This window comes from Rhagoletis pomonella, unplaced genomic scaffold (genome assembly GCF_013731165.1).
Source record: "Rhagoletis pomonella isolate Grant_MI unplaced genomic scaffold, Rhpom_1.0 Rhpom_scaffold_00009, whole genome shotgun sequence".
NCBI classification, from domain to species: domain Eukaryota; kingdom Metazoa; phylum Arthropoda; class Insecta; order Diptera; family Tephritidae; genus Rhagoletis; species Rhagoletis pomonella.
This window is the reverse complement of record NW_023458563.1, coordinates 6,818,569-6,844,784: the sequence shown is the minus strand read 5'-3', so window position 1 is coordinate 6,844,784 and position 26,216 is coordinate 6,818,569. Positions and strand designations below refer to the sequence as shown.

Genomic DNA, 26,216 nt, shown 5'->3' with positions numbered 1-26,216 from the left:
CCACATACATACATACATATATTACTTTTCATATCAATTCAAGTGTAATACATGCGCCCCACGCTTTTCATTTTCAATTTCATAGATTGTTTATAATGACTTTTGGTAAAATTTCAAAATCAAAAGTTATCAAAACAAATTCTATGGGACTGAGAAATATTATTTTCGACTTTTTAGTCCATTTATAAAAGCGTTGTATATTAAAAAGTTTTTTTTATATTATTTATTTTCTACTTTTTAGTTCTGTCTGAATAAAAGTTTGCAATAGATATTAAAATAATTCAACGATATTAATAGAAAGGTGCACACACATGCATTTACATATGTATGTACATACAAACGAGCACCAATTAATTTTATTTAAAGAAATGGCGTGTCGTCTATTTCCGGTGTAGCAAACGTAGTACATAGGGCGACATCTAGATGTCATCTACCTCGCCCTATTCACTATGCTTTTTTATAGGAGCTTTTCAAAGCTTTGCTTTATGGTGTCGGACACACAACATTGAAAGTTTCTGGAACACAACATTGAAAGTTTCTGGAACACAACATTGTAAGTTGATAAAAGCGTTGTAATAATAAAAAAAAAAATAAACAAGTAATTTTTAGCAAAAACAAAATCGACTTCAACTCTCATATAAAAAGTATATATATATATATATCTCATGATCCACTGATCGGATCTTAACCAGATTAGAATGGGCCCACCTCTATATATATATATTTCATGATCCAATGATTGGATATAAACCAGATTAGTAGTAGTAGTAGTAGTTAGTATATACATATATATATATATATATATATATATATACATATATATATTTATTTTTTTTAAGTCGTTTTTTTTTGCCAAAAATTACTTGTTTACAAACTCCTTCATATATACCTTAGCATAAGCACCTACCGTAGATATGCCTGTGTACCAAATTTCAAGTTCATGTGACTTATGGTTTCGAAGTCAGAGCTGAGAAAAAATTTCACGCCTATGGGAGGTGCCATGCCCCCTTTTATAAACTACATAATATACCCCTTACTATAAGCACCTATGTACCTAGCTGTGCCTGCATACCAAATTTGAAGTTCGTGGGGCTTATGATTCCCAAGTTAGAGCTGATAAAAAATTTCACTCCTACGGGAGGTGCCACGCCCCCTAGTCGAATTCCAATTTTTTTCTCCCCATTACAGGCCCAGGTATCATGGCAATACTCTGTCAAAATTTCGTTCGATTCTGTACGTCCGCAAAATAATTTTTGGGGATATCTCGGCCACAGGGACACCTATCGTGTCCAAATATTTATTTTCAATTGGCTAAATTCTATTCTAAATATGAGCCAAATCTGCAACTAAACGCAGTTTTTAGGAATATCCCGGCCCCAGCGCCACCTAGCGGTTAAATTTTTAGTCGGAATATTTCCCTTGAAGGTGCGGACATATGTTCCAAACATGAACGAAATCGGTCGAGCCGTATGGTAGTTTCGTCACATAAAATATACGAAAACTCTATGAAATTGAGAAATCGTGGCGTCTCAGCATTCTTCATTTTTCGGCAACAACAACAAGAAGTCTAAAATTTTTTTAAATCGAAAAACCTTCCACACAGAAGGTGCAAACAGTTCTTTTTACAGAATTGAAATCGGTTCAGCCGTTTGGTCAGGCATCGCCGTCATACGGAAAACCTTTAATTTTTATATATATAGATATATAGATAAGATAAGCACGATGCGAGAAGCATAGACAAAATTTCGATGAAAAAAAAGACGGTTTCGGAGATAAGCGCAAACGAACACAGTGACACGGGATATTTATATATTAAGATACCCTACTATAAGCACCTACCATAGATACGTTTACGTACCAAATTTCAATTTCATTTGACTTATGGTTTTGAAATTATAGCTGATAAAATTTTCCACGCCTATGGGATGTGCCACGTCCCCTTTTACAAACCCATTTATATATAAGCACCTGCCATTGATATATCTGCATACTAAGTTTCAAGTTAGTGGGACTTATAGTTCCGAAGATAAAGCTGATAAAAAATTACATGCCTATTGGATGTGCAATGCACTCTTTTCCAAACTCATTTATATATACCCTAATATAAGTTCCTACCATCAAAATGGCTGCGTACGAAATTTCAAGTTAAAGCGACTTATAGCTCCGGAGTTATAGCTGATAAAACATTCCAGGTCCATGGAAGGTGCCGCTCCCCATTTTACAAACTCACTTATATATAGCCTACTATAAGAACCTACTATAGATACGTCTGCGTACCAAATTTAAATTTCACGTGACATAAGATTCCGAACTTTCCACGCCAATGGGATGTTCCACTCAGTTATATATGCCTTACTTAAAGCGCCTACCGTAGATATGCCTGCACACCAAATTTGAAGTTCTTGGGACTTATGGTTCCCAAGTTATAGCTGATATATATATAGTCTACTGTAAGCACCTACCGAAGATATGTCTGCATACCTAATTTCAATTTCATGGGACTGATGGTTGTGAAATTGTAGCTGATAAAAATTTCCACGCCTAAGGTATGTGCCACGCCCCCTTTTACAAATCCCTTTATATATACTTTACTGTAAACACCTACCATAGTTATGTCTGCATACCAAATTTCAAGTTCATGTGGCTTATAGTTCCGAAGTTATAGCAGACAAAATATTCCTATGGGAAATGCCACGCCCACTTTTACAACCTCATTCATATATACCCTACTATAAGCACCTGCCATATGTATGACTGAATAACAAATTTCAAGTTCATATGACTTATAGTTTCGGATTTATGGCTGATAAAATATTCCATGCCTATTGGATGTGCCACGCCCACTTCTAAAAACTCATTTATTTATACCATACTATAAGCACCTACCATATATATGACTGTATACCAAATTTCAAGTTCATGTGACTTATGGTTCCGAAGTTATGATTGATAACAAATTTCACACCTATGGGATGTGCTACGCCCACTTTTACAAAGTCATTTATATATACTCTACTGTAAGCACCTACCATATATATGACTGCATACCAAATTTCAAGTTCATGTGACTTATAGTTTCGAAGTTATGGCTGATTAAAAACTTCACGCCTATGGGAGGTGCCACGCCTCCTTGTCGAATCCCAAATTTTTTACCCTATTATTAGCCCAGGTGTCCTGGCAATACTCTGTCAAAATTTTGTTCGATTCTGTCCGTCCGTTTACGCTGCAACCTGGCACATACGTACTTCCACAAATATATAGTTGATATATCCTTGTCTTAGCGTAAAGTAATTTTTGGGGATGTCTCGGCCACAGGGCCACCTATCGTGTAAGTTTCAAGTCCAAATATTTCTTTTAAATTGGCTAAATTGTTTTCTTAATATGAGCCAAATCAGCAAGTAAATGCAATTTTTATGAATATCCCGACCCCAGCGCCACCTAGCGATTAAATTTTTAGTCAAAATATTTCCCTTCAAGGTGCTGAAATATGTTCCAAATATGAACGAAATCGGTCCAGCCCTTTAGTAGTTTAGTGACATTCAATATACGGAAAACTCTATGAAATTGTGAAATCGTGACGTCTCAGCTTTCTTCATTTTTCGGCAACAGCAACAAAGAATTTCAATTTTTTTTAAATCAAAGAACCTTCCACACAGAAGGTCCAAAAATGTGCTGTTTACTGAATTGCAATCGGTTCAGCCGTTTGGTCAGGCATCGCCGTCATACGAAAGACATTTCATTTATATATATATAGATATAGAAATATAGATAGATTGATGTTAATCTTGGCATTATAAGCTTTGTATTTACATATCATTTGTTCATGATCTGCTTGGTTTTAACTTTCAATACTCTCTTTAAACTTATTATAATAATGTTGCTTTTGTTTAATTTCCTCTGTGTTGCTTATATCTCCTAGTAATGTTATGAATGATGAAAACAGTCTGGCCATGTTGAATGTTTTATGTGGTAGGCAAAAAGTGTTTAATATCGTGCACTTTAATGCACGTAGCCTTAATAGTGCTAAAATTGACAATATTAGGCATATCTTTGAAAGCTCGTCCATAGATGTTGTGTGTGTCTCTGACCCTTGGGTTTTAAATGATGTGAGCAATGTGTGCTATAGCCTGAAAAATTACAATATTGTCCGTAATGACAGAGTAAGGAAGAGAGGTGGTGATGTGGCGATCTATTGCAAGAGCTAGATTGACATCAAGATTGTATCTAAATCAAGTGGGGATGGTGCTGGATTCATTTTCGTTGAGTTGTCTAATGAAGCTACTAATGTTTTAGTTTCCTGCGTGTATAACCCACCTAAGTCAACTCGTCTCACACCGTATTTTGAAATTTTGTCTTATTTTGTTATGGATTATGTCAATATTGTTATTTGTGGTGACTTCAATGTAAACCTGCTTTCCCGTGAGCCACTTGGTTTCATTGATGCTGTAGCTGGTATTGGACTCTCTATTGCCAATACTACGATACCAACTCGGTATGTGTGTAATGCTAACCCCAGCTTACTTAATTATTTTATTGTCTCTGACCAATCTTTAGTTCTAAAATTTGATCAGCCGTCTTTCGTTTCTGATCATGACCTTATATTTTGTGCTCTTGATATTGCCCTTGACTGTCCCAGGAAAACTAATACTTTCTCGTTTAGGGATTATAAATCCTTGAAAACTGACTCTCTGTTCTCACATCTTTCATGCATCAATTGGTGCGATTGTTGGAAGCTTGTTACTGTGAATGGCAAACTTAGCTTCCTCAATAAGGTTTTGCTAGATGGATTTAATTGTTTTGTCCCTCGCCGTGAGTGTAAGAGCAAATTGTCTTGTCCTTGGTTCAATGTTAAGGTGGAGTCAGCTATTAAAAGGAAAAATAGATTACACTCTGTTTGGAAAAGATATCTCTCCCAATATACGCAACGGCTCTGAATGTAAATTGAACGTGTATTTACTAAATAACGCTTTCCTTAAATCCCCAATGTTAGGTGCGACTCCTACTTCTCTTTTGCCCATGATGAGTGCCAGGTATATAGGGACAGAATTTGAATTTGTAGCAGTTAGTGAATACGACGTAATAAGATGCGTGCTAGATATCAAGTCGGAAGCGACAGGAGAGCACGGTGTCCAAACATTCCCATGACAGCCGGTTCTACGTACCGGAATGACTCGGGTTTTACCCGACCAAGGGCTGTTTTTTCTGCGATCTAACCCCGTTTAGGTCGGCGAAGTATCTCAGAAGTTGTCGGTCCATAGGGCTACATTCACTACGTGTTCTTCTACTCAGGGCTGGCATCGAGTCAAACCCAGGGCCAGAAACCTACACCTGCTGTGTATGCCGGAGACGATTACACCACAACTCCACCTCAGTCAAGTGTAATGCCTGCGAGGGGTGGAGTCACCTCAGAGTCTGCTCGGGACTACGGACACATCGACAGTTGCTCAAGAGCAGCCTCCACGGCTTACCTCAGTCCGCCCGAACAACCTCACACAGTCACCACAACACAATAACACCACAGACCATACCACAGCCACGACAGACCACATAACACACACAACCGCACCACCACCCACACGCCGCCGCCAAAAACTCCTGGTTCCCCCTACAATCTGCACGGTATGTCAGACCAGGATATTCCGTAATGTGACATCAATCAAGTGCAACACCTGCCTTGGCTGGTGCCACTTTAGGGCATGCTCAGGTCTGCGTTCCACGCGAGATTGGACTGGGAACTTCGAGGGCCCGTGTTGCGCTGCTCGGTCGCAGACCCCAATTGCGACGCCTACCGCCACCACCACAGGGCGGCAATCATCACAGCAGCGCACACAGCCAACGGCGGTAAGAACACACACATCACTTACACCCCACATCACGACACGTCTCCCGAACCACATGAAGCTCCTTTAATTCAACTGCAACGGGCTACAGAGCAAGATTGAGGAGATAATCGTCTTCATGTGTCGGCATGGTATATTGATAGCTGCGGTCCAAGAGACGGAGTTGCACAGCAATTCAACTTTGTTGAATTGCGCCGGGTACAACTACGCACCGTCGAGATCGCGAGCGAGATAATGGTGGTGGCTTAGCGTTCATCACGCACCACACCGTGCAGTATAGTCTAATCGAAGCAGACATCGACCGCAGGGATACCACCCTAGAATGTCAGGGCATCGCTATCCGGTCAGGCGGATGTTGAGCTCGAAATATTTAACATATACATACCCCCTGTCACCTGCTGCCCGGCAGAATATCACCTTGATATAGGTGCGCTCCTCAGAGGTGAAAACCGTATGGTAGTAGGTGACTTTAATGCGCACCACGATCTTTGGCACTCAAGCCTGTCAAACGATCGTAGGGGAACAGACTTGGCTGAGCAGATAGACGATTCGACATTCTGCACAATGAACGACGACGCACCCACCAGGATTATGGGTAACTGCAGTATCTCGCCAGACATCACCATAGTCAGCGCTGGTCTGATAAACAGCATAACACGGCGACCTATGCTGACTCTAGCATCAGACCACCTACCCATAGTCATCTCGATAGATAAACCAACCGACTTTACCTCCGCCAAACACCGGACCTATATCAACTTTTCTAAAGCTGATTGGAAAGGTTACGCGGAGTTTACCGAAAACACCTTCACAGCGCCCCCCACACAAACCGACGTCCATCTCGGTTAACGTAAGTTCCGCAGGGCTGTCACTGCTGCTGCAGCTCGCTTCATACCGGCAAGATGTATATCGGACCCACGTCCAAACTTCCCTGCCGAAGCGGCTGTTCTAGCCGATGAGCGTGATAGCCTTCGTCAGGCCGATCCCGGAGATCCCCGTATCAGGGATCTCAACGCGGAGATTCGGCAACTAGTAAACGTACATAAGCGGAAGAAGTGGGAGGAGCATCTGAAGACCTGTAACTTCACCTCTGGTGTGAGCAAGCTTTGGTCAACCGTGAGGTCACTGTACAATCCGACGAAGCACGACGACAGAGTCGAAATTGCCTTCGGCGACCATGCTTCGTCGGACCCGGAGCGATGCGCAAGCTATTTTAGCCGGCAGTTCATACTGCATCCTCCGGTGGACAAAGCCAAGCGTCGAGGGACCAGAAGGCTGCACAAACTGACAACAACCTGTGCCCCCCTTGCTTTCACTTGCGGTGAAGTTCAGGTGGCCATCGGGAAGGCGAAATCCTCCAAAGCCATGGGTCCCGACGGAATATGCATGCTGATGCTGAAAAATTTGGGTCCTGCGGGGGTAGCGTACCTAACGGAGGTCCTCAATTTGTCTATGGCCACTATCATCATCCCAGACATCTGGAAGGTGGGGAGAGTGGTCCCACTGCTCAAACCAGGGAAACCTGCCAACAAAGGAGATTCCTATCGTCCGATAACACTCCTTTCCCCGGTAGCGAAAACACTCGAGACCTTGCTATTCCCGTATTTCACAAACCACTTGACCCCAGCGAGGCGTCAGCATGGTTTCCGTAAAGTGCACAGTACAACAACAGCACTTAACGCCATAAATACTCAGATAACTCGTGGCCTTAACCGAAACCGTCCCTGTGAGAAAACTATTCTAGTAGCGTTGGACTTGTCAAAGGCGTTTGACACCGTCTGCCATTCCACGCTACTAGAAGATATAGAGGCCTCCTCTCTCCCACAGAGGCTCAAACGGTGGTCGGCAAATTATGGGAGTGGTCGACATTCGTCGGTAATGTTTAGAGACAAAACGAGTAAATTCAGAAAAATAAAACAGGAGGTTCCACAGGGTGGTGTCCTTTCCCCGCTACTGTTTAACTTTTACATTTCAAAGCTCCCTCAACCACCAGAGGGATTGTCTCTTACGCCGACGATTGCCCGATCATGGCGACTGGGAATGGAATTGATGACCTGTGTTCGAAAGTAAACGGGTATCTCTCCGAACTTTCTCGCTTCTTCACTGCAAAGTGTCTAGCCCTCTCCCCTACGAAATCCACCGCGACCCTGTTCACAACCTGGACGAAGGAGGTCGGCTACCGCTGGGGATTTACGTCGATGACACACCAATTCCGACGGTGAATAACCCCAAAATACTCGGAGTAACATTCGACAGCCTGCTCTCCTTCTCTGCGCACGCAACCGCTATTGTCAATAAAGTACAGAGCCGCAACAAGGTCCTCAAGTCGCTAGCCGGCAGTACTTGGGGCAAAGACAAAGAAACGTTGCTGGCAACATACAAGGCAATAGGCCGGCCGGTTTTGAACTACGCAGCGCCAGTGTGGTCGCCGGGGACTAGTAGGACGCAGTGGACGAAGCTACCGACTGTACAGAACACCGCACGCAGGACAGCGACAGGATGCCTCCTGATGTCGCCCGAACACCATCTACACGGCGAGGCGCAAATGCTCCCCGTAAAGGAGCACAATATAATGCTCTGCAAGCAGTTCCTGATCGGGAGCCACAGAAGTGGCCACCCAAACAGACAGCTGCTTGCAGAGGAGCCCTCGCCTTGGCACGTCAATAGGCATCTATATGTACTGACGGACGAAGTCCAGAGGTTCATCAAGCAACCTCTGGACCCGACAGCTTACCGACAGGCCCTGAAAGGAATTCACAGGGACTCAGTCTCGAGTTATGTAGACTCTAGACCTGTGAATGCCGTTCTAGGCATACCACCCCCGGACATAGACGAGACGGAGCTTCATCTGCCTCGGGAGACACGAACAACACTTGCATAACTTCGCTCCGGCTACTGCAGCAGGTTAAACTCCTACCTGAGTAGATTGAATGAGGATGTGCCGAATGAGTGTCCGGCATGCGGAGAGACATGACTCGAAACATCTCTTCGCATGCCCGGAAAACCCGACAACCCTAACGGCCTTGTCCCTGTGAGTAGCCGCTACAACAACAACAACAACAACAACGGTGTGCCAACAAAGTTCATTAATATTGCCCTACCTTACGTTGTTGGCACTCTTACGCACATTATCAACCATAGCATTTCGACCTCTTGTTTTCCGAATGAGTGGAAGATTGCATCTGTAAGGCCGGTGGCGAAAAAATCATCCGCTAGTGCACCAAATGATGTCTGGCCTATTAGTATTTTACCTTCACTTTCAAAGGTTTTTGAAGCGTTGTTGGCAGAACAAATAAATGAGGAAAGGACATAGCTGCTTAATGGCAATGCTTAAAATCATTGATTATATCGATTGTCATATGACAAAAATCAATTAACACTACTTTGCCTACTTGACTTCTCAAAAGCATTTGACTCTGTTAATCACGACATATTGTATACTAAACTTAAAGAGTATTTCGGGTTTGGAGAGGATTCTTTGAAGCTTATGGGGAGCTACCTATCTGAAAGATCCCAGTCGGTTTCCTCGGGGGTTCCTCAAGGTTCAGTCCTTGGTCCTCTTCTACTCAGTTTGTTCTAAAACGATGTTTTTCTTACATGTAAATTTACAAATATTCAAGCCTATGCGGATGATATTTAGATATATCTATCTAATAACTTTTAAAATATTGATGTATTAGTAAGCCAACTTAATTGTGACATGGCTGCCATTGAGCAATGGTCTAAGGATAATAATCTTCTCCTGAACTCTCGTAAGTCATATGTATTACCAATTGCAAAGAAGAAGCTTAATACTACTGCCACACCTCATTTAGTTACTGGTAATAAACCATTACAATTTGTAAGTAAACTCATTAATTTGGGCTTTATAATTAACTCGTCTTTGACCTGCACTGATCATACAAATTCGGTAGTTAGTAAAGTTTATGGTACTCTCAGAAATCTAAGCCAAAGTGCAATATTTACGCCCATTACTACTAGGCGTAGGATTGCACTTCAATTGATAACACCATTAATGACCTATTTTGAGCTGGTTTACAATAAATTAGACTCTGTTTCAGCTCATAAGTTATCTGTACTATCCAATCATGTCACTCGGTACATTTACGGCCTAAGAAAATTTTACCACATTTCGAAGTGGAGAACAAGTTTGCTTGGATGTGAAATACATGATTACCAAACGGCCCGGAGCTGTATATTTCTTTACCGGCTCATCACTACCAAGTCGCCTTCTTATGTTTATGACAAGCTGATATTCCCAAAATCTGAGCGCACCAGAGATCTTATTGTACGCGATTGCAATTTCGCAACATCGACTAGACTGTTTTTCATAAATATTATTAGAAGTTGGAACTCCATTCCGACTACACTAAGATGCAAGTTAAATAAAAGCAACTATAAAACTCTCAAATATTCACACTTCTCTAATAACCCAAGCAGGCCATCAGAATTTAAATTAGTATAGTTTAGAATTAAGAATTAAGAATTAAGAATTAAGAATTATTTATTATTTATTATTTACTTATTTATTTATTTATTTTGTCTTGTCCTGGGTAATCTCTAATGTGTTCTATGTCCTCTTCATGCGTACCAAATTTTGTTGTACTAAAAAAGAACACAATTCTTATTGAACTAATGTAACTCTTTGTTGATAAATAAATAAAATAATTTTTTTTTCGAAAAGAAATTCGAAAATTTAAATTAGGGTGCCCATCGAAAATGCTTTTTTTTGGAAATTTCAAGACCCACCCCGAATATTATTCGTTTTTGTGAGAAATATTTATGCCTATTTTTATTGATTTTTAAAAGGTCATTTAGAGGTCGCGTCCGGTCGACTTAGGTCATAAAATACGACTTTGTAAATTTATGAGTTTTTGGATGACTATTTTTGCTTCGATTTCAAAGGGCGAACATCATCTGAGAAGAGGATATATAGGCCTTTAAAATGGTATATAATATAAAATCTATTGTCCGACTTGGCTTGTTGGGATTATTTATCGTGTAAAATAATTTTTAAATTTTGACCATCGATAATTTCCACAATTTCAAAATATGTAGCACTCTAAAATTAAATCTAATTTTAAATAAACTGGTAGCTCGTTTATTGCAATCGTATAACAATTGTCGAAGTTAGGCGACTTTTCTTAAATACTGCTTTGAATTTATATGTGTGTATACACCGGACTTTCAAATTTTTTGAGCAGTGTGGCTAAGGAATTCATCAATATTTATTCAAAATTGATATATACAATCGCTCTTTAGCAAGATTAATACCGCTGAAACTCGCGAGAATACAACTTTCGGATAATTTTTCTTTTTGTATCTGAAAGTATGTATGTGGCATTATTTAATACATACAAACATATACTGTGACTCCTGTGGTTTAGGAGTTATGAATGTTTCAACAGTGGACTGTTGCATTACAATTTTTGGAAGTACTTTTCAAAGTTGTTTTATATTATTGAAAAAGTCTGCTCTCCTAATATAATGTTTTCAAAAGTTGGTACACAGTTTCCTAGCTTCAGGATGGAATTCAAGAACTACGTATTAATTGAACTGATAAAATTAATTTTGAGGTCAATATTTGTAAAAAATAGTCGGACTGGTACGTTACAGAAAAATACTGTGACGTTACCTGTGCGATATACGTGTAGCGATAGGATTATAATTAGGTATTTAAATCGCTTTTAGTGTGTTTTATGCAATAAGTAGCATAAATTCAGGAGTCTTGCGATGTGACAAGTAATTCAAAGAAATTAAGAACATGATAATTATGAATACAGATTGCAAAGTTTCTGATGCTGTGCAGCCGTAGGTCGTTTCCGAAGTAATTTTCTGCGTAGAACTCGAACTCGATCTTAGAATTCGGCCAAGTTGTTGACTTTTTCGCGTTTAATTTCACGAAAAACGGCTTTAGTGGCTTATTTTGTTTGCTCTATGCTATTCAGTACTATTCTTACCCTTCAAATGTTAGATTCGAGGACTCGGCATTTTGTAGAATAATAGTAGTACTAGAAAAATAGCCGAAATAATTCCAATAGATTTTTTATTATATAATCGGAAAATCTTCTTCTTTCGCTTCTCTTGACTTCGTTCCTTTTTGAAATAATATAACTCTCGCGTTTTTTATTTTTCTACGTGATTCTTATCTTCTCAGTTTATATAAGTTAGAAAAAATAACAGTTTTAACTATGGGACAATAACACGTTGAATAGCTTCCAATGTTGCTTGTAAAATGAGCCTTATCTTTAACTAAATAGGAAAAAGCTTACCTAAAAATTAAATTAGTTCAAAAGACTGTTACGTTACAAATAGTTATCCACCGAAAACATATTGGTACTGAAGAGTATGTGGAACTATTTTATTTTACTGTGAAATAAGGCCGAAAATGCTCAAAGAAAACCATATTGTTTTCCCTTTATTTAGTTTGGTGGATTCCAAAAAACTTTTTAATATTTTGGACTGTTACATTACATTAAAAAATACTGCCGACTTGATTTTCATATAGAAAACTAATCGCTGATTTTTTGTCTAATACTTTTTTTATTTACTTCAAAATAATACAAGGCAAGCGAAGAGAGGCAAGTATAATGCAAAAAAGTGGTGGACCTTAAATATAAACTACCCTTTAGTTTCATGTTGTGCTTTTTTAATTTTCGTTTATTTAAAGGTGTCTCAAGAATAAGTGAATTTTCATGTTTTAGAGAAGGAGATTGGCGTTAATATTGATGTTGTTCGATACCTTAGAATATGTATGACCCAGATATAATCCAAAATCTGCGAAACCTGAGAAAAAAAAATTTTTCCCTTGGTTTCGTTTCCGGCGATTTGGGCCATATATGCACATTAGGGTACTTTTTTCGAATGTCCTACAAGTTTTTTATCTACAAATATTTTGTAACTCTTGCTATTTACGAGATAGGGGTAAAAACGACGAAATCATGAAAAATTTGGTTAAATGACCCGTACTATATCGCTGGTGGGAGCTAGGATTACGCCGCAATTAACACTTTTGTAGAGCATTCGGGTACTTTTTTCGAATGTCCTACAAGTTTTTTATCTACAAATATTTTGTAACTCTTGCTATTTACGAGATAGGGGTAAAAACGACGAAATCGTGAAAAATTTGGTTAAATGACCCGTACTATATCGCTGGTGGGAGCTAGGATTACGCCGCAATTAACACTTTTGTAGAGCATTCAATTCTGAAGAAATTTCATTATTGACCAAGATTAAACCATAAAACGCCCCTGAGCTATAGAATTTTGAAAAACAACAATCAAAGCTTACGTGTATTTTGAACGAGAAATCTTTGGACGCCTTCGTCGAGCACTTAATATTAATATTAAGGACTCAAAGTTTCAGGGAACTTTTTTTTGGTATTTCCCACAAAATTTCGAGGTGGGAGTAAAAAAAAATAGTAGTGAAAGAAGGAGGCCAAGAAAAAGCAAAATTTTTTTGAGTAAACCATGGCGAATTTATATAAGGTGGTGTTGTTTCATCAGCTGTGAGTAGTGTTGTCAAAATTTTGTATTTCGTTAGTGAATGAGTGAAAACGTGAGAGTGTTTGTATTTTCTGTCGCCCTTTTTCATTCGGGGAAGAATAGCTGAAATTTGACAATGGCCCGCTAAAAGCAACAACAAAATTCAAGTAATTGTTGTATTTGTTCAATCGATACCACCTTATAAGTATTCGCCTTGGTGTAAACTCTATTTAAAAATTTAAATTTTAATTAAGGTCTAGAAAAGTTTAAGAAACATCAGGGCAAAACGTACCATCAGAACGCTATGCAGGATCGACAAAATTTTAAGCTGATATTTGAAAATAAAAAAGCAATGTTGGGTGCGAAATAGATCAAGGTTTGAAACAACAAGTACTCGAAAATAGAAAAAAACTTGTTCCAGTTATTCGGGCTGTTCTGTTCTGTGCAAGGTAAGGACAAAAACAACTTCCTCTCGAAAATTATGGAAATTTTAGAGCGCTTCTTCGTTACCCAATACAAAACTGTGATGAATGTAATGATGATTCTAAACAGGCACGGTCAGGCACGAGCATGATTTTTAATTTCGACCAAACTCAAATACATTGTTTGTTGGCCCAAATAATGAGACACGAATTTTTTCTTTTGCCTCGGAAAAACTTTTCGGCCGAATTAAACGCGATTTTGTTTTTCAGGCAAAAATCGACTTTTCGAATTGACAGTGAGAATGTTTTTTTAAAATGCCCATAACTTTGTCAAAATTTAATAGACTCCAACAATGTTTTTACTCAAATGTCAGTAATTCTTGTCACTTCAAGATAGAATGATATAATTAATAAACAAAAGGTGCAAATTTTTTTATTTATTTAATTTCTCAAAAAGTGTATTTTTTTTCTCTCAAACTTTTTTATCGGGAAAGAGACACTTTGAACTACAATCAACCCAAATAGCGAAGATTTTTTTTTTCTGAGTTATGAATTTTTATAGAAAATATACGTTTTTGTGGTACATACTACAATATTCTTATATTCTGGAAATGGAAAGCATCCAAATATATTTTTTAAATTACCTTTTAATATAACATTCTTAAAGGTTATGATGGCGCCCGTTCAATGAGTGGACTGCAGAAAGGTTGTGCTGCTATAATTAAAAAATTTTTTCCTTCTGCTTATTATGTCCATTGCGCCAACCACTATTTAAACTTGGCCATAACTCATGTATGCAAAATAACACCCACACTGTGCCAAAAGTACAATGGTTTTTTCAACCGAGTTATTGTTTGGTTTTTTCATGGTCATTTTACCGATTGTAAGAAATGTGATTCAAGTTGAACATTTGAAAACCAATCGTATGCCTGTATGTAGTTGAACGTGCAGAGGTGCTTGCTGTCAGCTGCAACACATAATTTTTTTTTTGTTTTTTGGTTTTTACGAAAAAGCATCGATGAAGTGCAGAACCAAATTTAACGACGAAGAAAATTTACTTAAGTCGAACATTTAAAGACAAATATATGTATAAAGCGGCTGTTTGTAGAGGTGCTTGCTGTTATTTGCTAATCCCGTCAGAGGCCACGTGTTAAAATTATTATAAAAATTTTTGCTTTTGTATCCCCGAATTATGAAAAAGCATCTGTGAAGTGCAGAAAAAATCGCCACCCAAAACTTTGGTCAATGTAATCAAAATTGTGGTTAATATTACCAAATCATTGTTGAAAATACAAAACAAGGCATTGCTAATATTAACCAAAAATCACGTAATACAAAACTGCATTTCCACGATGAAATAAATAGTAAATTTATTCCTTAAGTCTACAAAAGCAAGTCAGGTGTTAAAAATCGGATAATACAGTGTTGCCCAACTGCAAAACAAACACGTCTCCTAAAGTTTTGCGAAACACGTTGGGTGGAGCACTTAAACTCCCTTAGTCTGTTTTTTTTTTACCTTTATGAACACATTTGCTTCGCATTGGAAGAGCTGGTTGATAAAAATATTACTAGGGATGGATCAAAGCCTCAAATGTTACTGGCTTCAATTACACAATCCCAATTTGTAGTTGAACTTATCACTATTAAGACTATTTTTGCCTTAGCAAAGGCTGTCACTGTGCAATTGCAGAATAAGGAGTGTGAACTCGGCCGCTGTGTAGATTACGCCGAAAATGTGAATACAGAACTAAATGATATGCGACGAAACGCAGAAGAAAACTTTACAAATATCTTCGAATTAGCTGAGTAGGAAGCAAATAAGGTTGGTTTTATTTTAGAAGTACCACGGAAGCGCAAAAACCTTTTTTCGTTGCTCATACTTTTATTCCCATACTGGATCATTTTTTGCATCAAATAAATGTGAGATTTGTCAATCACTAAAAACTACTAAAAAATATTCAGAACATCTTGCCTACGGAAATTCTTAAATAGGACCCTAATAGTTTATGCTAAATGGCACAAGATTTTGAAAAATATTGGCCAGATGACTATCAAACATCGACAGGCGATTTCATGGATTAGGAGGATTCCATTTTTAATTTAAAAATAATGTATAAAAAAATATACATAATATAATAAATTTAATAACTTTCCATATGTGCATATATTTATGTATATGCCTTAGAGTGGTTCATAAAAACACTCTTTTTGGATATTCATAAACGCTACATCAGAATATTGTTATTTGTGATAAAAAAAAGACACGTATTTTTTTTATTTTGAAAAAAAGTTTCCTTAGAGGTCGCGCTGGTCGGTTTTTTATAAAAACGCTGATGTTCTCAATTTTTTCATTTTCTTGATATGTTAAAATGCAGCTAAAAAAGTGGTTGTTACATATAATTACTCTGGTATTATTGGGGAACTTTCCCTTAATTACACACCTGTCTTGGACAATTAGAATGGGCCTAGTTCCCGAAAATATGCTCTCGAAAAGACACTAGTAAAATTAAAACGTTGATACTGAACGATTTACGCATTGTCATGGATTGGAACTTGTTACCAGGGGGTTTCTAGGGTTGCTAATTAGGAATCTGAAGTCAGTTTTTCGAAATTCAAAATGGCGGATCCAAAATGGCAGTCCATTAAAAAAAAAAATTATTGGATTTGTTCGAAACTCGGTACTCGAGAGTTTTTGGGGTCGCCGATTACGAATCTGAAGTAAATTTTTTTAAATTCAAAATGGCGGATCCAATATGCCGATCAAATTAAAAAAAAGTACTAAAATTAAAACGTTGATACTGAACGTTTTAAACATTGTCGAGGGTTAAAACACGTTTCCAGTGGGTTTCTGGAGTTGCTGATTACGAATCTGATGTCAGATTTTCAAAATTCATGCGTTGAATTAAAAAAATTGACTTCAGATTCGTAATCGGCGACCACGAAAATTATCGAGTGCCGTGTTTCGAACAAATCCAATCATTTTTAAAAAAATGGACCGCCATTTTGAATTTCGAAACACTGACTTCAGATCCCTAATTAGCATCCCCAAAAACCCCCTGGTAACAAGTTCCAACCCATGACAATGCGTAAATCGTTCAGTATCAACGTTTTAATTTTACTAGTGTCTTTTCGAGGGCATATTTTCGGGAACTAGGCCCATTGTAATTGTCCAAGTCGGGTGTGTAATTAAGGGAATGTTCCCCAATAATACCAGAGTAATTATATGTAAAAACCACATTTTTAGCTGCATTTTAACATATCAAGAAAATAAAAAAATTGAGAACATCAGCGTTTTTATAAAAAACCGACCACAGCGACCTCTAAGAAAACTTTTTTTTCAAAATAAAAAAACAGGTTTCTCTTTTTTATCACAACTAACAATAATTTGAGGTAGCGTTTATAAATTTAAAAAAAAAAAATTTTTTTGAACCTTTCTAATATGCATGTATCTGAATCTTAATTTATATATATATGTATGTATAACACTTTCCTAAAAAAATCAATTTAAGATTGCCAGCTATACGATATATATAAAAATGTTTCATACAAAGAGAAAGGTTGAGAGTAAGTTAATGCTATCATGTTAAAAGCCCGAAAAGTATTGTACTCTTGTTGAATGTTGCAAAAAGTAGACACATTAGGAATATTTTTTAGGTCCCGAAAATACCGGGATTTTTGGCAAATAATCCCGATATTTTCGTGATTTGTAATTTGCACTGGTGGCAATAATAGAAACTATTTTTCTTGACAAGTGTTGGCTACATTTCCTCTTTTATTTAAAAATTAATATTTTTTGTAAATGTCTAGCTCAGTATAAAATCAAAGAATCAATATACAGTGAAACCCGCTTAAGTACCCCCCGCTTAAATATCTAATCCGCTTAAGTAACCAACATTTTTGGACACCGCGAATTTTTTAATATAATCTGAAGAAAATCCCTCTCTTAAGTACCTCCCCGCTTATTTACCCAGCCCGCCTAAGTACCTAAATTTTTCGTGCCCCATTTACAATTTTTGTTAATTTAGTATTTATGTAAGTCAGCAAGAAGATGTAACTACATCAGTAATTATGTTCGCTTAAGTCGCATCGGGGTACTTAAGCGGGTTCTTTTAAGTACCCAACCCGCCTAAGTACCTCAAAAAACTGACATTTTTCGTGAGGTACTTAAGCGAGTTTTAATGCACTCGTGAAACGGTGGGCCAAATATAGTAAAATTGCGCTTTTAGTTTTTCACTCTGACGTTAGGAATTCAAAAATGATTTAAAAAATTCAGTGAAACGTGCTTAGAGAAAAAGTATGGGTATCAAACTAAAGTGAAAATTTTTTAGAATATAAACAGATTCAACTTTTTGGTACATAAAGACGAGTAAGTATTGTAAATGTCCTTTTAAAAATTTAGTCTTAAATATCCTCGAAATTTTGCCATATTAATTTTTGAAAAAATTATATATTAAGGATAATATCCTCGAATTTCGTCCTTCTAACTTTATCACCTTCAAAAATTACCTATTCGTCCTCGTGAATTCAAAGAATTTTAATTTTTTTTTAATTCTAAAGAAATTTCCTCTTTCTTTGGTAGTTTTAAATATTTTTGTTCTACATTGCACCGAAGTTTTTTAAATAATTTTTGGATTAAATAACATCTTTAAAACTACAAAGTCTTTTAAAATAAATCCTGAACTCAGAGAGAAAAACTAAAAACGCAGTTTTACTTTATTTGATCCATATTCGTATTTGTGTGTAAAATGACTATCGCACGGTGTTATATGTATAATGAGGTAGACATTTGTAAATAAATTTTAAACATTAAATAAACAAAAGGAATATAGACAAAACTGGTCGAAATAAAGCGTATGTATATTAGAGTGGTCCAAAAAAATAAAGTCAGAGTTTTAATGCCGGCACACCCTAGGATTGATCTATATCGAAAAAAATATACCCCAATTTTTTATTTTGAAATCAATAAATACTTAGGGAGTGCTCAAAGCGCTCAAAGTTTTCCATGTATTTTATATAGAGAAAAAACATCTTTTCGTAGAAAAAGTGTAGAATTCTTGAAAATCAATATTTTTCGATCGGAAAACTTTACTTATCTTCAGAAGACTCCCAGTAATAATACTCAATGGTTTTTTTAACAATTTTTTCATGGTAACTATATTTTATAGGTCCTCCAAAGCCCTTAGAAAATGCAATGGGGGGACCAATAAAAAATCTTTAATCATAAAAAATGGTTAGATAAACAATTGGTTTTTAATACTGGAAGTCTCCTGAAGAGAACCACAGTTTTCCGGTCGAAAAATATTGATTTTATAGAGTTTTACACCATTTCTACGAAAAATTGTTTTTTCTCCATATAAAATACTTGGAAAACTTTGTGCGCTTTGAGCACTCCCTAAATATTTTTTGATTTCAAAATAAAAGAATATGGGTATATTTTTTTTCGGTATATAACAATCCTAGGGGGTCGCGGCATTAAAAATCCGACCTTATTTTTTTTACATACATTTTTGGACCACTTTAATGTATATATACAATTCTTTCAACCACAAAATACATTTCTTTGGACTTTTGACAAAACAGCTTCTCTCGAGTGAGGTCATTTTCTCTTCAAAGCTGTAAATTTATGTTTAGTCATTAATAGGAATTGTTCAAGATGCTATCTTAATGAAAGTTAAATAAAAATATCAAATTTTTAAATGGAAGTTCCTTATAATTTAATCTAAATTCCAACCTACAGAAAGCACAGAGGTTGTTTCATCAAAACTCCACAGATTTGTTGACTTAAAATGTTTTGCATCGAGCTTTTTTCGACATACCTTAAGATACTTTTACACGCTAAGTATTATTAATTGCTTATACATTTAATTAATGTCTTTTTCTTAGTTACTTATGAAATAATTTTCACTTTAAATAAAAAAGCAGGTTTCAAATCCATTTATTTATTATTTATTTTATGGTAGGAGTGCTTCTCAAATAATATTAAAGCAATTTTTTCCATTTAAGTTGTTGAATATCTAAATCTCGGGATCCCAGGATTGAGATAACGATATCCCGAAAATCCCGGGATCGTAAAAAGCGAACAAAGTAACATACCTAGTACATATGTATGAAAAAAAATGTCATTGCATCCCTTGTACAAAATTGCGGCTATTACCTGAAATACATACAAGAAAATAAGCATGCGCTCATCATGTTTTCAAATTAAATCAAGCGTCTAATGCAATCTTAATATCATGGTAGTTAAGTATATATCATACATACATACATCTTAGGTATTTGATAATCGTAAACGAATAAACCTACAAGCTGAAAGGAAAATTGGTGTAATAATTTATTTTATGTTTGCATAAATACGTGCATATTTGAGTACAAATAATTTGTCTCAGCCAAAATTACTTCCAATAAAATTGAATATGAAAAAATACGATTTTTTACACAATGTATACTCAAAAATTCGCACGCATTGTTAACTTATGTATGTTAATATTTAGTTTCTGATTCATTAATCACCTCACTTGTTATATTTACATTTGAATGTCCGCATTCATGCGAGTAAAATGATTAAAAATATCTTCAGTACGTAGTCCGTATTACTCACTGCACTTATCAAAATTTGGCTACAATCAAATGCACAATTGAAAAATTGAAATTGCAAACAAAGATCTTTTATTTATTTAAAATATTTAACTCAGTAAACTAACAGCACTGGGTTCATAAGGCCCTTGAACAAAGCTAAAATATGGCTTCCTCCCTACATTCTTGGATTTCTACTGGGAAACGTTGTTGTTGACAATGAAACGATCAACCATTTACTAAACAAGTTAGCAACACAACAGAACAAAATATTGCTGGCAGCGGCAGCGGCGATGGTACTGGGACAGTATACGGTAATAGTGAGTGCAACCAATATTACGTATACGTAACCCCTAATCTGAGAGAACCAGGCGTATCTGCGGCTACATCCACAACAGTTGTTGTGCACTTGAACCATACACTCAATACAAGAAATCAACGATAATAAAAACAAAATCATTACTGTCAGGCAGCCGCAATAACAGCAATAATAACAGAAATAGCAATAGTAATGGCAACGGCGTATACAAAATGTTTTCAGTTGGCACACTTCTACATATTTTTTCCGTGTAAATCAGTGATGGAAAAGTATATAAGTTCCATTTTTGGCACTTCCATTCACAAGGGCACTTTTGGCACAATTCATTCAGTTCATAAATTACATATAAAAGCTTAGCCAGTATATAAAAAACAATCATATATTACTCAGAGATTCGAAAAGTGAAAATTAAAATCTGGTCAAAATGTCGCGCTGCTATTATTTCCCACATAGGTATGTATATGGATATACAGGTCCGAATAGCTATATAAGTGTTTTCCCCCTTTGTAATTGAAATATTGTGTTGTTTTACTATGATATTACTCTAATAATTCAATAAGTACATTAAATATACTATTTCTAAAAATACATATGTGGTTCTTAAAAAGCCTTAAAAGATAGCAATTTCCATTTTGTGGCACTTTCAACTCCTTTTTGGCACTATTTTTGCAGTCCATTAGGCACATTTTGAAATTTTGGAATTCCATCCCTGGTGTAAATGCACCCATACTCAAACACAAATAAATACAAATGCGTTACATTCTCACTTGCCACCAAAGCAGCAACGGGAAAACATTATTGAGGGCATTTGTTTTGTGTTTCTCAACATCCTTCTACCACTAGTGTTGATGTTGCTAATGCACACACGTAAACAGTGGAGAGCATAACCGAGACATCGAAAAATGCATGTTGTTCTTACATATATACGTTTTTATAAAAATATGCAAACAACTCCAAAATTTGATATTATATTCGTATTTCTGCTCTTATTTTACCATAGCTACAGTGACCAGATTTCTGTGGCCAAAAATCGGGACATTTCTAGAGCATCCAATCCGAACATACAATTTATTTGTAGAATAAAAAGACATAACATGTTTTAATGCAGTTATATTTAAAACGAAAAAAAAGTTAAAAAAACTTGATAATGATCCAAAAAATATATACAGGCAATATACACGGTGGCGCGAATGTAAATAGGGAAAAGACATTTTAGCAAGTTTTGGCCACATTTATTTGTTTAAGAAATGTTTATTATTTTTTATTAAAATAAAACTTACTATCTAAAAAACATGTAAGTCGAAATTTCAAACTTTGTAGAACATATACAAAAATTCGACGAATTCTAACAAATGTTGTCGTCCGCTGTTGTGTAGTGTATGTGTATATACGGTGACCAGATTTCGGTGGCCAAAGATCGGGACATTTCCAAAGCACCCAATCCGAAAATTTAATTTATTTTTAGAAAAAAATGACATAACATGTTTTAATGCAGTTATATTTAAAACAAAACAAAGATAAAAAAGCTTGAAAAATGATCGCAAAATGTCTACACACAATATATACAGTGGCGAGAGTGTAAATAGAGAAAATACATTTTAGCAAGTTTGGCCACATATTTTTGTTTAAGAAATGTTTACTATTTTTTATGAAAATATAAGTTACTATCTAAAAAACATTTAACTCAAAATTTCAAACTTTGTAGAACATTAAAAAAATCGACGAATTTTAACAAATGATGTCGGCCGCTGTGGTGTAGTGGTAACAGCAGCGAAGCAACCTCGCAAAAAATATAGAAAAAAGGCGTTTTCTTAACAACTGTCATCCCTCGGCAGGCATTGGCAAACCCCCCAGTGTATTTTTGCCATGAAAAACGGGTTCTCATAAAAATACTATCGCCGTTCGGAGTCGGCGTAGAACTGTAGGTCCCTTCGCCACAAATCGGAAGAGAAGCTCGGCCAAACACTAACATATGTGTAGCGACAACTTTTGTTCTTACTATTATGATCAAAATTTAAACCATTTTAATCAGATTTTCTAGAACTGTCTTGAGTGCGCAGTAGCCCATTAAATTTTAGTATAATAAAGTGTAAGTTTGAAGTAGCTTGGAGTTACCGTTGATTTTTGGCAATTTTTTGTTCTCGCATTTTCTTTCGTACCAAGTATGCTCAATAATTTTTTTGTATAAAGATAAATTTAACAAAATCCGAGAACTGTTTCTTTTGTAAAATTTGGATGATACTTTGTCGAACTTTGCTACTTTTTGTACAAAGGTTGAAATTTTGACGTACATGGTATTTGTTACCTAACGAGCCAAACTTTCATAAGAAATAACAAGCATTAAATAATGGAAAGGGGAATAACCAAATAATGCTAAAATGTCTGTTCCCTGTTTATGTTTTTCATGTCCATGGTTTTTTGGAGTGAATAAGTATTATTTTTTATAATTTCACTTAATTCAAGTTAGAATCGTTACATTAAAAAAAAACTTAATAAAATAATTATAAAAACATTAAAAAAAATTTTGACAAGAATGATAGACTGCAATATAACGAGAGTAACGGCTTGAACGAATAAAACATAACCAAAGATCATAGGAAACGAAAGTGCTGCCACTTTTGTACGAACAATTGTTTTTTGGCCAAAGTAGAGGGAGACTCTTGTTAAATTAATAAAGAAAACACTGAAAAACGGGACTTAATCGGTACAAATATGAAAAATCGGGGCACTTATACGTCCCGACTTTTAAAAAATATTCAGTGGGACAATTTTCACAAAATCGGAAATGTACTGCCAAAATCGGTACGAATGGTCACGGTGACCATAGCGGCATATATTGTTTCAGCGAGTTAAGGCGCTATTATGTAGTGGTTAGAAGTGCGCGCTACCATTCCGCAGGGCCTGGGTTCAAGCACGGTTCACCCAACATAAAAAAAATAAAACAGTTCTTTCTAAGCGGTCGCTCCTAGGCAGGCAATGTTAAACCTGCGAATGTATCGGTGCCATAAAAAACAGCTTCTCATAAAGATACAATCGTCGTTCGAAGTCGGCGTAAAACTATAGGTCGCTCTGCTTTGTGTGACAACCTCAAGGCACACACCACAAATCGGAGAAGCTCCGCCAAACACTATCAAATACGTAAGCGCCAATCTATTATATTTATTATATAATCTTGCCTTTGCGGTAGCCTTTGTTATGATAATGTGAAAGATAACAAGTGAAAAACCAAAGTTCGGGCGGAACCGAACATACGGTTGCCAGACGTACTGATTTTATCAGTACAGTACTGATTTTTCAACTCATGTACTGATTTTATTCATTTCTTCAATCAGTACGCTAATGTCCTGATTTTTCAAAATTTGTACTGATTTGTACTGAATTTTCTATTCAAACAAAATACTTTAGTGTTTTCTTAAGGTTTTTACATGACGTTGGAACTTCCTTAAACTGAAATGTAAAAAATAAGAAGAAAATAATTTAATTATAGTTGACATGTTTTAGATAATGTTTGATAAGCCCAAGAAATTAATACAACAAAAAGATCAATCGTTTTATGGGCATATCGCCGGATCGTTACATACCAGTTGCGATAATATGATGGAGCTTAAATTATTTAAAAAGAAGGCTTAAATTTTTGTCGAGTGTTGTTAGGTATATCGAAAATACCTTTCAGTTTAATAACAATAAATTTCAATATTCGAATGGCTTTTGCCTATAACTTACAACTCCTTTTTCTCAATTTACTGACTTTGTAAAAGAGTTTTGCATACAAGACATAGAGTTAGATACTCTTTTTAGCGAATTCTTAGGGCTGGTTTCTGCAATTCAACTTAACTTAGTTAAGCCAATTTTCTTGACTTAGTCAAGAATAAGCTGTGCAAAACTAAGTAAAGTTGAGTTGAAGAAACCAGCCCTTAGTCTTTCTTAGGTTTTGCGTAGTTGAAAAATTATTTAAGCCATAAGGAAATATAGATGAACTCCTTAAAAAGTGGTACTTTTTCACAGTATGAGATGATCTTAAGAATAAAGTTAGTTTCCTGGCGCAAAGAGAGGAACCGGCTTCTAATTCCAATTTTTGAAAGTGAACTTCAAATTAAAAGTAATTTTAAAATGAAATGTATATATTTCTGTGACTATCTAAACACAGAAAATGGGAACGATCTCATTATTGCTATTTAAAAAGTCACAAATATAAAATAATTTATATGCTCCGGTGTATAGTGATGTGTACACTCATGTTAGAATGAATAACACTTTTATTTTTTATGAACTATATTTTATTTATATACCAAAATATTGTTAAAAACAAAAACTCAGGCGTTTTAAATTATTTTCTGTTACTTATATTCATTATTTTGCTTTGAATAAAAATGTGCTGAAAAGTACTGATATTTTTAGCATGAAAAAGTCTAATGTACTGATTTCGCGCATAAAAAATCTGGCAACCCAAACCGAACATTAGATACCCCTTTCAGAAAACTACCGCTACATGGTAAGCAGTGGGGGTTTTATCCCTATTTCAAACATCTTCGATAAACTTATATAGTTATATGTTGGCGGTATCACGCCCATTTTCCAAAATTCCATAATAATGTTATTTCTTTTCAAGGGATTGTTGTTATTATACATTTTGTGTAAATTAGCGTCCTTAACCCTCCAGTAGGGGGGGCCTCTACTTGAGACGTTAGTACTCGCGCAGTTTACTTATGTAGAACATTTTTAATATAAGGTTTTCAAAGGAAATCTTTATAATTTGAAAAATATTTTTAGGTACTAATAAGAAAGACTATTATATTATATTATTATAAAACTAAAACAAACAAAATATAACCAATTTAAACATATTAGGCGTAATTTTAGTCCGATTTCAATAATTTTCAGCATTTTGCTTTTATATGGCAAGCACAATAATCATTACGAGTTTGGAACAAATGGTTCGAACGGTTACCAAGATACACATATGTGGTGGTCATAATTGGGCGGTGCGACGCCCATTTTCCAAAATTTTATCATAAACGTATTTTGTGCTAAAGAATTATTGCAAACATCAACTTGGAATAAATTAGCTTCGGTATTTACTGATTTATCGAGAGACTAGATCGCCCTCACCCGCTTCGCTGAGTGTACGAAATTTCTATGTGCTACATTGAGTAAAATTTATTTCAAGAAAACTCAATTAAAAAACAGGAGGTTTAAAATTTGCTTAATCATCTTCAAAATATTTTCAAACGAAAACTTTCTTAAACTTCTCACTTGTCATACTTTTTCAACTAACTTATACACTGAACTCAATTTGAGATTTTAAACAGCTGGAAACCTCTTATATGTAGTTTTAAAATGAAGCCCATTAAAAATCATTTCGATTGATACTCATATTGTTATAATTCATTTAAATTATTGAATAGTTAGAATTTAACCTTTTTAACAGTTGGCAACCTTTTTAAACCTCTTTCGTCTGACACGCATATTCAAAATCATTTCGATTCATACCATTCTTCCATAATCTATAATCTATAATCTGTAATCTATAGTCTATAATCTATAATCTATAATCTATAATCTATAATCTATAATCTAT

General features: G+C 35.8%; 1 protein-coding gene across 3 annotated transcripts in view; it reads right to left on the bottom strand.

Annotated features, from left to right (window-relative positions):
• Nucleotides 1-20,942, bottom strand: part of LOC118745560 (flocculation protein FLO11-like) — a 537,740-nt gene extending 516,798 nt beyond the window's left edge. For all 3 annotated transcript variants that reach the window (XM_036479035.1, XM_036479036.1, XM_036479037.1), the window contains exon 1: nucleotides 20,275-20,942. In XM_036479035.1, the coding sequence (XP_036334928.1) occupies nucleotides 20,275-20,290 (16 nt within the window). In that variant the 5' untranslated portion in view covers nucleotides 20,291-20,942. The remainder of the gene's footprint in view (nucleotides 1-20,274) is intronic.
• Between the last annotated feature and the right edge of the window lie 5,274 nt (nucleotides 20,943-26,216).